General features: G+C 64.7%; 1 protein-coding gene and 1 long non-coding RNA gene across 3 annotated transcripts in view; one reads left to right on the forward strand and one right to left on the reverse strand.

The window, feature by feature from the left end:
• Positions 1-2,010: 2,010 nt before the first annotated feature.
• On the reverse strand, positions 2,011-11,479 carry SHH (sonic hedgehog signaling molecule). The gene is made up of 3 exons (XM_060629408.3): positions 10,826-11,479; positions 5,566-5,827; positions 2,011-2,853 (listed from the first exon to the last, which is right to left on the reverse strand). The coding sequence occupies exons 1-3, from the start codon at positions 11,120-11,122 to the stop codon at positions 2,027-2,029; spliced, it is 1,386 nt and encodes a 461-aa protein (XP_060485391.2). The 5' UTR covers positions 11,123-11,479; the 3' UTR covers positions 2,011-2,026.
• The window catches only part of LOC144614281 (uncharacterized), a 42,833-nt gene continuing 28,464 nt past the window's right edge, over positions 2,588-16,956 (forward strand). For both annotated transcript variants that reach the window (XR_013551924.2, XR_013551923.2), the window contains exon 1: positions 2,588-2,696. This is a non-coding gene — a long non-coding RNA (uncharacterized LOC144614281). The remainder of the gene's footprint in view (positions 2,697-16,956) is intronic.

The following is a 16,956-nucleotide window of genomic DNA, read 5'->3' on the forward strand; positions in this document are numbered from 1 at the left end:
GGCTTGCGTTGCCAAGAGGCCCTGTGCCCGCCTAGCGCACCCGGCTTAGACGCCCGGCCCAGGGCACGGACACGACCGTGGCCTTCCATACGCCACAGCACGGAGGGTGACGGCCAAGGCCCCTTCCCCCAGACCCACCGACACGGGACACCAACCAAAGGGTGCCCGCCAGAGGAGGACCACGTCCTCGGGACAAAGGTCTACACCTAACAACCACTCCAGACAGACAGCTTGGATTTGACAGCTTCACCGAGGCCCAAGGACCCCAGCAGCCCTGACGCGAGCAGCTGTGACGGGGGAGGAGGCAGGGTGCCCCCCACCCAGAGCGGGTGGACAGGGTGCGTGCCTCAGGGGCTCTGCCACGAAGGGCCTGGGGGCTCACAGAAGACCCACACTTGGCCCTCTCCTCGGGGGCCCTTCCGGAAGGGGTCCCCCAGTACTTTAGAAAGCAGCTAGAGCCCTCCTTCCCTCCAGGCCGGGGGACCCGGCCTTCCCCGTGGCGTGCACGAGGCCTGCCCACAGCTACCCAGAGCCTGGGGAGAAGGTTCTGGGCGATGCTGCCGGGGCCGCCTCCTCCGGGCCCGCAGGGCGGGAGGTGGCGGTGAAGGGGCTGGCGGTGGAGGCGTAGCGGCACCCACACACAGCACCCCCGGCCTGGGGGGCGCACAAAGACGCACACCCCACAGATACAAACAGAGCTGAGGCTTCTCCAGTGATGACAATAGACGGGTCGGTTTGGTTTCCTACTTTGGTTTCCTACTTAAGCTGATCTGAATTCACAGTATAAGCAACACATCTAAAAATATAACGCTGGGGACTCCTGTCAGCACCAGGTTCCCGGACAGAGAAGCCAAAAAGGAAAAGAAAAGAGGGGCTGCGACAGGAATTCTCAGTTAGGATATACTAACCAGTCTGTGCGTGGTACATTTTATTTCTATAAAACTATTACAAAATATTCAAAAATACATTTTAGTAAATTTACAGCAGTTAATTCTCAAGTTATTAATGCAAAAACATCCTTTGTTTTTCTCTGTACAAACTACAGCCTCCGTCCTTGTGGGCTCATCGCTATGTGCGCGTTTAAAAAATATTATTTTCTAATAAATTCTTTGAAGTTAAAAATAACAGAGTTCTTCCAGTTTGTCCAAAACAAAAACAAAAACAGAACAAAACCAGTGTGTGTGTGTGTGTGTGTGTGTGCGCGCGTGTGCGTGTGTGTGCGTAACAGTCTCAACTTCCAAGAATGTGGCCAAAATGGTGATGAGAACCAAATATTAAGCCATGAAGGCAGCCCGCCCGGTGGCCGCTACACTGGAAACTAGTTAAATTAAAATAATATATTTTCATATTTTACACTATTTCAAAAATGAAATGTAATTCAGTTAAGTATTGATCTCTCAAAAAATCTAATTTACAATTCTGTGTATAAAAATATAATTTGTGGACCCCCACGAAGCATGTTTCAGTTTACAGTTGCCGAAAAGCAGGCGCGTGGCGAAGGAGGGGATATGGAGTGTGCAGGTTGGCTTTCTGAAAGTCAGGGCGAGGGACGTGTAGAAAAATAGACTCTGAGCAGGTCGCTTGGCCTCACAAAATAATCTTTCACCCCTGTGAGTACAGTTCACGTGATAATAATAAATTATCCAAGAAACAAACTATTTAAGGCTCTTGAAGGTCCGGTTCATATTATTTAAAACATCTATTCATACCAAACAAATAAATAGCCAGGAGAGGTGAAAAAAAAAAACAAAAAAAACAACAAAAAACAAAATAAAACAACAACCAAAAAAAATTCAAAAATATATATATATAAACTAAACACAATGACAAAACTTCCCAGGGTCTCTGTTTCCTTATAGTCTACTTTGGACTGTCCTACTTTATTATTATTATTATTAATTATTATTATAATTAAAGTCTCATTCCGTGCGCTTTTCCGCGTGTCTGTTGCTGTTCCTTGCTGTCGCTCCCCCCCACCCCCCCCCCGGCCCCTCCCCCCCCCGCGCCCGCCCCGGCTCCCCGGCCTTCAGCTAGACTTGACCGCCATGCCCAGCGGGTGCAGGGCCTCGCTGTCCAACAGCCAGGTGCCTATTTGGTAGAGCAGCTTCGAGTACCAGTGGATGCCCGCGGCACCCGGCGCGTCGGCCGCAGCCGGCGCCTCGGGCGCAGCCGGCGCGGGCGGGGGCAGGTGGCCGCCGCCCCCGCCGTCGCCGTCCCCGCCGCGGTCCGTGCGCGCGGGCGCCAGCACGGCCAGGAGCGCGTGCGCCAGGCGGAAGGGCGCGAAGGCCCGATGGGCCCAGCCGTGCTCCTCGATGACCGCGTAGCACGACGCCAGCACCCGGTTGATGAGGATGGTGCCCTGCGCCGTGAGCGGCGCGTACGCGCCCGTGGCCTCCTCGCGCAGCGTCACGCTGTGCACGGCGGCCGGAAGCAGCCGGCGATCCCCGCCGCGCTCGGCCACCACGTACACGCGCTGGCCCGGGCGCACGCGGCTGGCGAAGAGCGCCCGGCGCCCCGGCGCGCCCCCCGGCGGCGGCCCCGCGCCCGACGGCGCCTCCAGCTCCCCGGCCGCCGCCGAGTCGTTGTGCGGCGCCACGAAGAGCAGGTGCGCGGCGGTGAGCAGCAGGCGCTCGCGCGGCTCCCGCGTCTCGATCACGTAGAAGACCTTCTTGGCGCCGTCGTCGCGGTCCAGGAAGGTGAGGAAGTCGCTGTAGAGCAGTCGGCCCTGGTCGTCGGCCGCCAGCACGCGGTCCCCGGGACGCAGGTCTTTCACCAGCTTGGTGCCGCCCTGCTCTAGGTGCACCGTGGCCGAGCCCGGGAAGCAGCCGCCGGATTTGGCCGCCACCGAATTCTCTGCGGGGGGAGGAGAAGGGAGACAAGAGGGGACAGGGTGGTGAGCGCCTGCAGGGAGGCCCGAGCGGCCGGGGGGGGGGGGGGGCGGTGGGGGAGGGGAGGGGCCCCCGCCTGCGGTCCCGCGCCCCAGACTCGGGACGCGCGCAGCTCCGGGGAGAGAGTCCAGGCGGGTCCGGCGCGGACCCCTGTCCCTCGGCCCCGCCGTCTCGGTGACAAAGTTCAGCTGCAGATACATTCCTCAACGGCTCTCTTAAGATTGGACTGGAGGTGACAAAGGTCGGCTGGCGTCTCCGGCGGGAGGCCGGTTCCACTCCTTCCCTTCCGCCTTCCTCCCACCCCATCCCCCGGCTCAGCACACACCCGGCCTCGCCCTGAATTCGCGGGGTATTTGCTCTCCACTCAGATTCCTCAGGAAGCCTCCTCGAGCTCCCTCGGGCGCCGGGGTGCACCTCCTCCTCCTCCTCCCGCCCCCGGCGCGGGGTGCGGCGCCCCCTCGTGCGCTCCGCACCCGCGCTGCGCCGCGGGGACCCCTCGCCTGCCCGCCCCCCAGCGCCCAGCCGGGGGCCTCGGTGCCGGCCGGTTGCGGGGGGGGGGGGGGTGTTGCAGGGGGGTGGCCAGGGAGTGCAAAATAGCTGTAGTAGTTGTAGCAACTGGACAAACATTCCAGGGAATTGGCCGAGGTGTGAAAATCCGGGGCTTGTGTGGATTTTCTAATTAAAATCCAATAAAGGGCCCGGCATTGTCATTGTGGTCTCTGCCATAAGTGGGAGACACTCTGGCAAGAGGGGCCACTTCCATTTCCCTCATCCCCTCTCTCGGCCGCCCCCTCCCTATTTGCTCAGGTGCACCCCCACCCCCCGCCCCCCTGCGATTCACACGCGGGCTCTCCAGAAGCCGGGCCTCACAAGCACTATTTGCACAGCCAGGCCTCCCTCTTCCAAGCGCTCAAGATGTGTATTTGAATTTTAAATGGCGGGGCCTGCTCGAGCGCTGGAAGCGGCCGGTTCTCAAGGCCCCTTGACTACCCGCTTTCCCGAGCCCTCCGTCGCTCTCTGAGGCTCACTGTCCCGAGGACAATGCGCGGAGCCCGGGCGGCGCGCAGGGGGCCGCGGGGGAGGGGCGGGGAGGGCCTGGTGTCTTTTGCATTCCAATCTCCGGGATCATGCGTTTTGCAAATAGAGATCGCGAGAAAGAATCTTCCTGCTGGAATTACACAGGGTTTTTAATCTTCTCATCGGTTTCTGCGGCATGAAGTGCGGGCCTGGCCGTTGGAGGCCCGCCGTCGCCCCCCGGAATGCGACCCGGGGCGCAGGCGAGCCCGAGTCGTCGAGTCGCACGACCCTGCTTGACACGCAGCGCCCCGCGCCCCGGCCCGTGTGCGCCGAATGCCAATGAGCGGCTCTCCGCGCCCCGGGGGTCTGCCCTCCCCGGGCGGGATCCTGGGGCGGGATTACCACCGCTCACTTGCGAGGAGACCTCTAGGGACCCCCGCCAGGGGGACCCCGCGGACAGGCTTGGCCCGCCGCGAGCGCCGCCGCGACCTTCCCCGGGGAGTCCCGCGGAGCGGGGGCGCCGCCTGCTCGTCCTCCCTCTCTGGCCGTGCGCCCCGCACCGCCCCCCCCCCCCCCGCCCCCTCCACACCTTTTCCTTCTGTTGTGATAAGAAGCCACTATTTCCCTTAGCTACCAAGTGCGTCTTGACACTTCGAGAGCGTTTTTCTGCTAACACATGCTATTAAAATACGGTGTAGGAGACAAACAGGCAAAACTGGGCGGGGACGGCGCGGGGAAGACACAGGTCCTCCGAAATTCACTGCGAACTGCTCTGCTAAATGCACCACCTTAGGCTGAGATGGAGACATCTGCATAAATAGCCTCCGGGTTGGGCTGTTTGCCGCGGGAACAGTGCCTTCCTGGCGTGGCTGTTCCTCGCCAGCGACAGAGTGTGGCGTTGTAGGCCCAGGAAAGTCCCCCTCACAGCCAGGGCCGGCTACAGCTGCAGGCTCCCATCGGTGTTCCTGGCCCTGCCTGTGGCTCAGGGACACCCAGCTGGCTCCTAATAAGGGGGGGATGCTTCTGGGCTTGCGGCCTCCAGATGTTGGAAGTGGTAACCACTGGATTTATTACCTCCCACCAGGCCGCTCCCCAAAGGCTTAGCCAGTGCGTTGCCTTAGTTTAGGATCCAAGCTGCTCGGCAGGGAGGGGAGAGGCCCGAGGCTCCCACCCCGGGCGCCCCTCCTATGCTGGGGAGCTGGATGGGGGCCGCCTGATTCCTGAGCCCTGAAGGAGAGGAAGAATGTAGGCCAGAGCTGGCTCACCTTGCAGGGCTCAGTCTCTCGCCGGGAGAGTCCCCTCCCCCACCCTCCCTGTCTCGCCACCTGCAGAGGGGGGCTCCGGAAGCAGGGTGGGGGGAGGCTCCGGAAGCCCTGTGCCCTCTGCATCTGGGCTTGGAGACCCCCCGGGCCTCGGTGGCCTCAAGGGCAGGGGCGATTCCTGGCTGGCGGACGCACCTCTATAGGGTCTGTTCCCACAATAGCAACCCGAGCCATTGCCACGCTGCCTCCCCCCCCCACCCCCCCCACCCCCCCGCGCGTCTCCCTCCCTGGAGTCAGGCTGCAGGGCGCAGCGGGGACGTCTCGTGGGCAGATCTGGAGCTGCTGGGTGGGTGGGAGGGGGGCGGGGGCTCTGGAGCAGGCCCCGCCGGCAGCCTCACCTGCTTTCACGGAGCAGTGGATGTGCGCCTTGGACTCATAGTACACCCAGTCGAAGCCGGCCTCGACGGCCAGGCGCGCCAGCATGCCGTACTTGCTGCGGTCTCGGTCTGACGTGGTGATGTCCACCGCGCGGCCCTCATAGTGCAGCGACTCCTCTGAGTGGTGGCCGTCTTCGTCCCAGCCCTCGGTCACCCGCAGTTTCACTCCGGGCCACTGGTTCATCACCGAGATGGCCAACGCGTTCAGTTTGTCCTTACAGCGCTGCCGAGAGAAGGGGGACCCCGTAGATGTGAGGGTCTGGGCCCACCACCCGTCCCGGCCCCCCGCAGGGCCTGCCCGGCCCCGGGGCCTGCGGATCAGGGCCCTGTGGAGACGCGGGGGGGCTGGGTGGCCGTGGCAATCTGGTGGGCGGCGGGGGGGGGGGGGGGGGCCTCTGCCGGAGGGGCTGGTCCTCTTTGCAGATGAACCGAGGGCCTCGCCCCGACAATCTGACATAGCGCAGCGCCCATGGGCCTGAGAAGGTGAAGTCTTTTTGAAACGAGAGAACTGCGTGTTTCACACAATGACCGGCAGGACCGGCCAGGCCCCCAAGGCAGTGGCCCACTCCCCCCACCCCCCAGGCGCCCTCTGCTCCCCAGCTCCCCTTCGGTGGCCCCGTTTCTCCACACCTGCGCCAGGCTCCACCCTTCTCCCTGGCCGGACTCCCTCCCCAGGAGGCTGGAGAGAGGCCCAGGGCGCAACTTTGTAGAAACAGAACCTATGCGGTGTGCTTCTTAAGAATGGAAAGCCCTGGGTTATCTCGGGGCCCTCCCTCCTACCCTGTGCCTATCTGAGACGTGAATCCAGCCAAAGGGAGGCAGGGAGGGGGGCGGGGAGCCCATAGCCCGGCCGGGCAGGAGGGAGCCGACTGAAGGGCAAGCAGGTGAGCTATAATTTTCAGTGCGGGCGGGCCGACGACAAACACTCTTTATCAGGACAGCCGCATTCCTTTTCTCCACACAACTCCTTTCTCTGGCTTTTCTGCGGTCTGATGGTGTCTCTTGTTTTCCTTAACCTGTTCCCTTCCCCCCTCTTGTTTTCTTGGCCCCAGAGCAGAATGGCGTCCTGCAAGTTTGAAGAGCAAACTTAAGAGGTGGAGGGAGGAGGTGGGGCCTGAGGGGTGGGGGATGGGGAGGCGGAAAGGCCCGAGGCCTGGGAGCCCTCGGGGCGTCTCCCCCCCCCCCCCCCACCCGCGAGGAAGCTGCGGGAGCGCAGGGACGCTGAAGAGGCGTGACCTGAGCCGGGGTGACGAGGAGCTGGGGTTTGGGGGAGCCCCCGCGGATGTCTCCGGTCACACTCAGCTAAGGATGCGAGGAACAGCAGAGCGGCGGCCCTGTGTGTGGACTCCCTCCCTGCCCAGACGTTCCTGCTGATGGTGGGGCGAGGGGCTCGAAGGAGGGGAACCGGTGGTGACAGGATCGCCAAGGGGCGTCCCCAAGACACGCGGACGCTGGGGACGCAGGGCAATTTCAAGTTGACCTCCCGCAGAGCGAGGCGGCGCCGGCTGGGCTGTGGACCCCGGCGAGCGCGGTGGACAGAAGACCGCTCGGGGGTCCTGTCGGCGGCGTGGGGACGGTTCCCCTACCGAGCCGGGCAGGGACTTGCGCGGACTTCTGTCTTCTGCCCGCGCCTCCGGGGGAGGTGAAGGTTGCGCAACTGGAGAAGTCCTGAGTGTCGGACAGTAATAACACCCAGTAATACGCTTGTGGACTTAAACATGCAACAAATTGGCGGGGTGGGGGGGGGGGACGGGGGCGGTGCTGGGGCAGCCCCGGTAACAGGTCACAGCGGTTTTCTTAAAAAAAAAAAAAAGTCGGAAGGGCAGAGTTTGAGTGAGGTCATCCTGAGGATTGAACGCGTTTTACATGAAAATCAATCAGTAAACCAGGGTCAGTTTGGAGCCGGGCTGGCAGGCCGGCTGCGCAGGCGCACAGCACCCGCACGCACACGCACACGGCCCGCACCCCGGCCCCGCGCCGCCCCAGCTCCCTCCTCATGGGGGGGCAGACGGAGCTGTCGCAGCTCCCCACGGGGCAGCTGGCGAGGGGCGGGCGGGATGGGGAGGCCGCGGGCCAGCGCCCCCCAACCCCCAACCCCCACCCCCCCCCAGCGCCCGGGGCTGCGCCAGTCGGACGCGAGGCGGAGGGCCCCCGGCGAGGAGCCCCCGGCCGAGCCAGGCCCGGCTGGCGCCCCGCTCCGCACGCGCCCTCCCCCGGGCGCCGCGAGGCCCCGGCGCGCGCCTGCGGGACGCTGTGCACCCGGCCGGCGGGCCGGGCGCAGGCGGAGCCGGGAAGCCCAGGCCGGGGAGCGATTCGCTGGGTCGTGGGCCGCGAATCCAGCCCGGCTCGGTGCAGCCACCGTGAAGCCCAGCGGGGCCGCCGGGCCGGGCTTTGTGTGGGCCGAGTCCGTCCCCGCGCCCGAGCCCCCGCCACCTCTCCAGTCTGCGCAGCCGCTCGGTGCCCAGAAGCCCGAGCAGGGCCGCCCGGCTTCCCCAGTGCGGGGGAGGGGTGTCCCCGCTTCAAAAGGGACCCCCCCCTCCAGTCCCCACACACCTGTCTCCACGCCCTCCCCACCCCCCCACCCCCCGCTCCGGGAAAACAGACCCCTCCTATCCAAACAGGGGGACCCTCCTCAAACCCACACCTGCGCGCCGGGCCGGGCCGCCACGCACACACAAATCCGTTCAGCGTGGCGTCCGTCCCAGGCTGTCCCTAGCGCGGCCCTCGGGCCCTGCCCCGGAGGCCGCCTCCTGCCCCCGGAGCCCCCCGGCCGCCGCACCCGCGCCTGGCACCCGCGCCTGCGGGGCGAGCGCGTCTGTCTGCGCTTCCCCCTCTCCGAGTTAATATTAACCAGGAGCTCATGCGTTCCAGAACTGCTCTGAAAGTTCCACTGGGGACGGTCTTGCCATGGTTGAGGGACTTGGGCGGCAGTCACATTAGGGGGACAGAGACACACAGAGACGCGGAGGGCCGGCCCGCCCCGGGGGAGGAGGGACACGCGCGCCCGAGGACAGAATCCGGGAGGCTGTTTGAAGCGCGGGGCCAGCGGGCCAACAGGTCCTCGAGGAGGGCTCGGCCCCTGCGGCCTGGGAGGCGTCCGGCTTCACCCCTTCGGCCCCGGCCCTGCCCCTCACCACCCCGGCCTCCGCCCCCTCCGCGGCTCTCGGAGGGGAGAAGAAGGAAGGGCAGGACAGGGTACGCCAGGGGCACCTTGCGGCACTGCCCAGCGGCCATCTGCGGCTGCAGGGGACACTCGTGGGGTCCGGGCTGCAATCCCGGCCCGGCTCTCCGCACCCCGCCCCCACTTGGCTGCCCCTCCCCCGTCCTTTTGTGCTGGGAACGGGAATGGCCACTAGCCTAAGGAAAAAAAGTATTTGTTTTCGTTCCGTTCGTCGGAGGGAAGTTGACAGAAGGTCAGAAGTTCAAATGCTGCCAGCGCGCGCGGCGGCGAGAGTGGTCGGGCGCCGGGCTCGGCCGTGGGTCCCCGGCGAGCGGCCGGGAGAGGGGCCGGGGGTGCGGGGCTCGGCCTGGGGGTCGTCGGAGCCCGCGCCGCGCCCCCTCCGGGCCCGACCGTCCCGGCCGTCGGAGCCCCGCTGCGGCCCCCGGCCCGGCCCTGCCCCGCGCACGGCACCGGAGCCCCGGGCCGCGGCGACCGCTCACCCCGGAGGGACGGGGGCCGAGGCGCGGCCGCGCGCTCGGGGCTCTGCGACCCGCGGCGGGGGCTCCGGGGGCCCCTCTCCGGCGGCGGCCCCGCGCGCACGCCGGCTCGGGACCTCCGCGTCCCCGCCCCCGCCGCCTCCCCCGGCCGCGCCACTCCTCTCCCCGGGTTCCAGGGTGGGGGGGCTCCGGGAAGGCCCCCTCCCTCCCGCGGGGCGCGAGGTGACCGGGGTCGGGGTCTCCCCGCAGCCGGCCGCGCCCCCGGCGCCCCGCGGCCTGCGCGGAGTTCATTGTGGCTCGCGCCGCTCCCGGGCACAGGAGCGCGCGTCCACACTCGCGGTCCAGATTTAAGGTGGTCGCGTGCAGATGCGAGAGCGAGGCTCCCTCCCGCCCCTTCCGTCCGCTCCAGCCCGCGGCCCCTCTCCTCCCTCCGTCCGGCCTGGCCGCCCGAATCGGGCCGGGGAAGCGAGCGGCCCGGAGGGGCTCCCCCTGGGCGCCTTCCCCGCCCGCTCTCCCCCGTGCTTGCGCCCCGCCAGCGGTGGTGCGCTCCTAGCCCGAAAGGTAGGACTTGGAGATTTTAATAGGGCAATAAAAAGGATGTTGACCTATATTTGCCAGGAAAGCCATTTCCAGCTTCGGTGATACGTGCATGGAGTTTCAGAAAGTCTACGGTTGGCCGGGAGGGTGGCAGCCAGAAGTCGCAGACGGAGGCCCGGAGGGAGGGCACGGCTGGTTTGCTCTGCTGTTCCCTCCTAGCCCCCTCCCGCTAATATCTAGTCCCCAGTTCCTGTGCCGGCAGGTGGACCGGAGTGATGCAATGCCAGAAGTTCTAAGTCCCTCCCCTCAAGGACCGCCGGCTCGGGAGAACGGACGCGCATCCTTAAAGAAATATCAATACATTCACACTCTGCCGGGCACAAGTGCCCACGGTGAAATGGCAGCGCGGCCGGGTGATACACTCAGGGACCAGGCGGCGCCTCTGGAGCCCTTGCCTCTTGTGGGCTCTGCCTGCTGGCTTTCCCCACGCGGGGGCCCTTGGCCCCCCGGGGGCGGCGGGGTGGGGGTGGCCGTGGGAAGGAGGAGCCCCGTGCAGAAGGGGAGCCAGCGAGCGCCCCTGTCTAATGCCCCAGGCTGCATTTCTAGGGTGACCTGGAAGCCACTTCACGTTCAGGGGGCGGACTTCTGCCCCCTCCCTCCGTGTGCGTCCCCGACCTGGGAAGGACAGAGGCCCCCGGAGGGAGGGTCTCCCCAAGTTGCAAGCCGGAGCTGAGGCAGGATGGGAAGGGCCATCCCAGCAGGACAGATCAAATCAGGGCCACAGCCGTGGACCACATCGGCCATCCTCCCCGCCCACCCCCACCTTAAACTTCTGCGGCTGGACCCTTCGCCTCCTTTCCCCCTCCAAGAAGAGGAAGGGGTGGTAAGGAGGCAGGTGGGTGGGGAAGGAGAGGGTGAAGTCGCCTCGCTATCGGCCTGAAGAGCAAACAGACTCCGTCTGGAGCCGCTGGTTACACAGAACCCCCGTGAAAGCAGCACATTCCACGCCCCAGCGCCGGGTTTCTACCTGAGTCATCAGCCGGTCTGCTCCCGTATTTTCTTCATCCTTAAAGATGATGTCGGGGTTGTAATTGGGGGTGAGTTCCTTGAATCGCTCCGAGTTTCTCGAGATCTTCCCTTCGTATCGTCCGCTGGCCCCTAGGGTCTTCTCGGCCACGTTGGGGATGAACTGCTTGTAGGCTAAAGGGGTCAGCTTTTTGGGGTGCCGCCTCTTCCCAAATCCCCTGCCGGGTCCGCACCCCAGCCCCGAGCACATCAGCAGTGCGGAGACGAACACCGCCAGCATGCATCTCGCCAGCAGCATCTCGTCCGGAGCCCAGCGCCTTCCCGCTGTCCCCGTGCGGGTCTGTGTGCGCGAGTGTGTGCCCGTGCGCTCTGGCTTGCTCCTGGCTCCCTCGCTCTCTGCCTGCCTTTCTCTTCCTATATAACCTTGCCCGCCGCGGCTGCGGGAGACTGGCCACCGATCCCCACCCAGACGGGGGCTGGAGCGGCAGGCTGCTGGTCGCTGATAACGGAACACATCGGAGTTGGGGCTAGAGACAGCAATCAAAAGACAAAAAGAGTCTGATTTTAAATGGTAGCAAGCCTGGAGAGCTTGCGAGACAGGCTGCCCTTGGTGCTATATTATAGCTGGCAGGGGCGTATCTGATTGGCCACAGCAGCACAAGCTTGTCTTCTGATGTTTAACCCTAAAAAAGACTAAATTTTTTTTTTCTGTTGCTGCCGTGGCTTTATTTTCACCTGAAGCCTTTGAGTTTAAAAAAAAAAAATCTTTACTGAGACAAAGGTGGGCGGGAGGGGAGGAGGCACGCTCCTCGGGATAACACCGGTTACCCCCCCCGCTTTGTGCACAGCACCGCGTTCCCCCTTCCCTTTCTCCAGAATGGTAGGTGCTTCAGTTAAAACCAACTTAAGTTTTAAAGGACAGTCTAGACCCCCCCCCCCCACTCCACGCTTTGATCATCAAAAAGATAGTCTCTCAAATGTTTGAGGGGCAAAGCCACCCGGGTCCTATATTTAAATGTTGTTTTCGGGAGACTTTATCGTGCAGGCCGGGTCTCCCTGCATTTTAAAGACAGAGGGTCCGAGCCTCCTCCTGAATATTCAACATCCTCTGATGATAATTGTCACTGACCACAACCTGAAGCATTGTTATTTGAAGTGCCTTAAGCACCTTAGAAAAATATGAAAATACCACTCTTTTGTGGGGATTCAGTGAATGCATTATTTTTAACCCTCCAAAATATGGGATGCAGGCGTGCTCAGGGGCTGGGACAGGGCGACCCGAGGGACTGTCCGGCTGGCTGGGCCAAGCGGGTGTGGGGGCCGCACCCCAGCTTGGAGAAGGGAGCGGGTGCTGGGGCCTGCGTGGTGGGCGGAGGCCCATTGTGCCTGGGGGCAGTGGTGAGTGGGCAAGGCTGTGCGCACACCGCCCCCACGATCAATCGATCGGAGCAAAGTGCAGGCCAGGGATGAGCTTAATGTGGGATTCAGGCTCCTTCCACGTCGTGCCTAGCCGGCTTTCCATGGGGCTCTGCCAGCCAGCCGTCAGGGGCCTGGGGGCTGCAGCCCGGGAGGGGGCAGGGTCCTGGGGGGACCCTGTTTTGGTCAAGGAGGGCTCCGTGCTCAGAGCCAGCCACCCTGGAGTCCTCAGTCCCTGTGCTTCCTTCAGAATTAAAAAAATAACCCCCAAAAGAGTCCTGTTTGGACCAGAAAAATAAAATCTGAAATCCCCCATTTTGCAGAACGTACCCTCGCCTTCTCGCCCCCCACCCCCACCTCACCCATATGTAGGAATTGCTCTAGAAGGAAGGGAGGGAGGGAAGGTTCTCTGTGGAGAATGGAAATACCGGCCCCGGGGAGAGTCAGACCTTGGAGTGTCCCTCTGTGAAGTGAAGTGTCTCCCTGGACCCCAGCCCAGCCCGGGAGGTGAAAGCTCGACCCTAAGACAATGGGGTGTTCCCAGCGGCCTAGGCAAGCCTCTGGCGGGGACGGCGGGGGAGGCGAGCACCCTGAGAACCATCTAGCTGGGCCTCCAAGATGCTGAAGAATATTGGGGCCCAGCCAGTTGAGGCCTCCAGAGATGGAACCCACCTGCGCCACCACCCACCCCCCCAACCCCGTCCTGTGATTTGTGAATGAATAGTCACCAATCTCAGGAGGCTGCCTGCCTCTGGGTCAGGCGGGAAAGCAGCTCCCAACTTTGTCCAGGCCAGCGGGGGAAGGAGGGTCTCCACTCAGGTGACAGGGCCTGTCTGTGCGTCTGTGCTCACGGTGCAAACAGACCGGGAGACGTCACACTGTCTGTGCCTGGAGGGTTGGCCTGTCCCAGGCGGTGACCACGCAGGGTGGATGTGACACTGCTGGGTGGTGCGGGCCTTGAGCCCCGGGGACGCCACAGCTCTGTTCTCCCTTTCCCACCTTGCCGGCTCCCTTCCCTCTCCCCTCCTTTCCCCTCTCTCGCTTCCTCCTTGCAAACTGGGCGAGGGAGAAAGGGCCGCAGTGCCCCAGGAGGCCTGGACCCCCCCTGTGGAGCCAGGGCCAGCCTGGTGGCGGGCACCCACAACACACGGTTCCCGGAGGCACGGGGGTCCCAGCCTGGCCGCCCGCTGGTGCACAGCTCGCACCTTGCACCTTGGAGGCCAAAGCCGGAGCTGCAGGGAGCTGTCGGCCCCCCTCTGGGCCCTGCCCTCGTCAGGCCACCGGGAGGTCCCCAGGCCTGCTGGCCTCCTCACTCCAGGGTCCCCCTCCATTTGCCGCCCGCCCGGACACCCCAGAGCCTGCCGGGGGGCCGCCCCCCCCCCCCCGCCCCCGGGACTGGCCATCCTCAGGGATGAGATAAGGGCGGCCTGTGAAACGCCCCCGATGCCTACTTCCCAGCATCTGCTCCCTGCTGTGGGTTGCGGGGGCGGGGTGGGGGGGCGAGAGTCTGGACCAAACTCACGTGCAGTTTGTATTTACTGCCGTAGAAGCAAGGGCGCCAGCGAGCCCCCCACTTTCCCTTCCGCTCGTCCCGCCCCCTCCCCGCTTCCCAGACACCAGACACTCTCTGTCTTCCACCTCCAGACACCAGATGGCTCCCTCTCTTTGCCTTTCCCCCTCCAGACGACTCGGGCCCCTCCCCACGCAGGTCAGAGGTTCCAAACCCCAGGCTCTGCCCGGCCTGGCCCTGCGTCCCAGGTAATCTCAGGATCCGCTTCTGCCGGGTCTGGGCTCTGTCCTTCCTTCGGGTGCCCTCTCAACCATCCCTCCGCCCCCTCCGCCCCTCTTTCTGTCCCTCCTCCCTTCCCTCCCCCGCCCCTCCCCCTCCCATCCCTCTCATCCCTCCGGCCCTCACCAGCATCCCCGCTGAGGACAGGTGGCTGTCTGTCTTCTGCCCCCACCCCCCAGGAGGCGCCTCCCGGCCCCCCCCCCCCCCCCCCCCCCCCCCCGCCTCCCCACCGACCCCCGCCGCTAGATGGCCTCCTCACTCTGCCTTCAGGCCCTGGCTCAGCCAGTGTGGAAGATCCCGCTGACTAGGTGGAGAGGCCCCTGGAAGGGGTCTGGCCAGCTTGGCCCCTCCCCCTCCCCCTCGCCAGTGTCCACGCCCCCCCATCTCCCCCTCCTCAGACTGGTACCCACTGGGCCTCAGCGGGAGCTCTGACCTCCCCAGGAAGCCCACGCACGGCTCCCTCCCGGGCGCCCGCTACCTGGTTAGATCTGTAACCTTACTGCTTCCTCCTCCTGAACCTCTTCCCCTTTGATTTCTCCTCCCCGTGGGACTTCTGCCCAGTCTCTTGCTGTCCCGTCTTACCGTCTCAATTTCTTGCTGGTTTTATTCCAGCTTTGGCAAATCGGGTTTCTGGTGCTCCCTCCAGGGCCTCCCTCTGAGTTTTGGAGGGGTGCACCTGTCAGCCCCGTTCTCCTAACCCCGCGGCCCTTACCCGATCCCTGCACGTGGGGCGTCTGCGTCCCCAGCTTCCTGGCCGGGGACTGGAGTCCAGACGCCGACGAGCACAAGCTTCTGTGTGCAGGCCAGCGGCCGCGGCCGGGGAGGAGGCCACCCGGCCACCGAAGGCCCGCGCTGCCCGCCCGCGCGAGGGCCGGCTCGGGGCCAGGCTCCCGTGTGGGCTGACGCCTGCCGGCAGCGTTCCTCAGCAGAGCAGAGCAGGCAGAGGGCACCGGGCGGAGGGGCCGGGAGCGGGCGTGCTGCCGCGGGCACACTCGGCCTGAAGCACACTGCTCTCCGAGTTGGTGCAATGGCCTCTGTCCAGACCGTGCTCCCGTCTGGAGTCGCTCACCCTTCGCTTTGAGCAGGGGGGCTCCTCCCTGGGTCTACGCGAGGCCTTGGGTGTCAGGGGCCCTTTCAGGGTCAGAGAGGTGTCCTGGCCACTGCCGACCCACAGGCCACCTGTGCGCGTGGGACTACGGACGGCCAGGCAGCCAGCGGTCCCTCACCTGCCCGGGCCTGGTGGTTCCGATCCCAGCTCTGGCGCGCCGTCCGCGGGCCCAGAGCCGTCTTGGAGTCCTTCCGCGAGAGGCGTGTTCCTCGGACCTCCAGACCTAGCGAAGACACAAGTGTGCCTGGAGAAGTTAGGACAGGAGACCCTCGCTGCACGTCAGGGTCACCTGGGAACGCGAGCAGGAAAAGGCAGGGCCGACCAGCGGTGGCTGGCTGCACCCCCGGGCAGTCCTCTCAGAGTCTCTGCTCTGCCGACTTCCCCGATGGGGATCCTGGAAGCTCCTGGGGGGGGGGGGGTGGCACGCGGGCCCTGTCCTCTGGGACCTTCTGTGTCCGCACCCCGTCTGTCCCGGTGGGACCTGGTGAGCGGCCACAGAGCCTCACAGGCCGGGGGCCGGAGGGTGTATGAGTCTCTGACCCTTTCTGGAGAGCGGATGTGGGGGGGAAGTGAGGGGGGGGGGTGTGTGATTGTGTGTGAGCATGCACATGTGAGTGTGTGCACACGCGTGAGACTATACGAGCGTGCATGTGTGTGTGTGCACGTGTGAGAGACCACGGGAGGGTGCACGTGTGAGGCCGGGATGGCGGGTCCTCAGAGCAGTGAGGGCACAGACCCGGGAGGCAGGAATCGGCGCCGGCCGGCCTCTCAGCAGAGAGCCCGGAGGTGGGTTTGGAGGCGGACCCGGCCTGGCCCTGCCTCGGTGTGGGGACCCTGGAAGAGAGGGTTCTGTGGTGTCCACGTCCCCTCGTGGCCCCTGTCCAGGGAGGCCGGAGGCCGTTTCTTCCTGCTTCCACGAGCTGCTGGCAGAGCCCCGTGTCTGGCCCCCCTGCGCTCTGAGGGGGCCCAGGACTTCCTGGCAGCCAGCTCGCTGCTTACATCCTCGGGGCAACTCCTGTCCCCGCACCTTCTCCTTCTAGAAAAAAGAAAGAAGAAAGGAAAGAAGGAAGGGAAGGCAGGAGGGAAGGGAAGGAAGGAGGGAAGGGAAGGAAGGAGGGAAGGGAAGGAAAGAGGGAGGGAGGGAAGGAAGGAGGGAGGGAGGGAGGGAGGGAGTAAGGAAGGAAAAGAGAGAAGAAAGGGACGCAAGGCGGACATGGCCGTGAGCACAGGCCGTCTCTCTCCAGCTCCACTGAATGTCAGTCCCGAGGGCGCCTCCCGTGTCCCCAGCAGGCCATCTCCGTGCTGTCCCGCCAAGCCGGTCACTTGCGTGCTCCTGCCCTCTGTGTCCTGTCTGCTGAGGGGGCTGAAGCGAAGGTGCCTCCAGTCCCGCAGCCCTCGACCCCCTGACTCCTCGGTCGTAGCCTCGGAAGAGTCAGGGGAGCTGACCCAACGGTCTGTCTACAGTGAGGGGACCGAGAACCGAATTCGCTACTCCTGCCCCCTGGGCGTGTCCATCGGGGTCTCCGCCCCACCGTGGTGCCGGGCCCCCGCTTCGGAGGCGCTGGGCTTCCCCGGGGACTTTGGGCTCCGTCGGGCACTCGCTGCAGCACCAGCCAAGCATGGACTGGGAGAGGCCCCCGGGGCCCGTTCAGCCAGCCCCCGAGACAGGCCGGGCAGCCTCAGCCAGTGGCCTGCCCCCCAGCCCGACCCTTCTTGGAGAGGGGACAGTGACACCTCCCCCCATGTGCACAAAACACTGGGCGGCAAAGGGGCGAGGAGGCGGGGGCTGGTGTGTCAGGAGCTGGCAGGTGCTGCGCTG

Source organism: Panthera onca, chromosome A2 (genome assembly GCF_046562875.1).
Source record: "Panthera onca isolate mPanOnc1 chromosome A2, mPanOnc1 haplotype 2, whole genome shotgun sequence".
NCBI lineage: Eukaryota > Metazoa > Chordata > Mammalia > Carnivora > Felidae > Panthera > Panthera onca.

Bases quoted from the DNA above. Each gene is read 5' to 3' on its own strand.
- SHH (XM_060629408.3), bottom strand. From the start codon at position 11,122: ATGCTGCTGGCGAGATGCATGCTGGCGGTGTTCGTCTCCGCACTGCTG. The intron at 5,828-10,825 runs GTAGAAACCCGG...TTCTCTCGGCAG, and splicing joins CAGACCGGCTGATGACTCAG to CGCTGTAAGGACAAACTGAA. The intron at 2,854-5,565 runs GTGAGGCTGCCG...CTCCCCCCGCAG, and splicing joins CCACTGCTCCGTGAAAGCAG to AGAATTCGGTGGCGGCCAAA.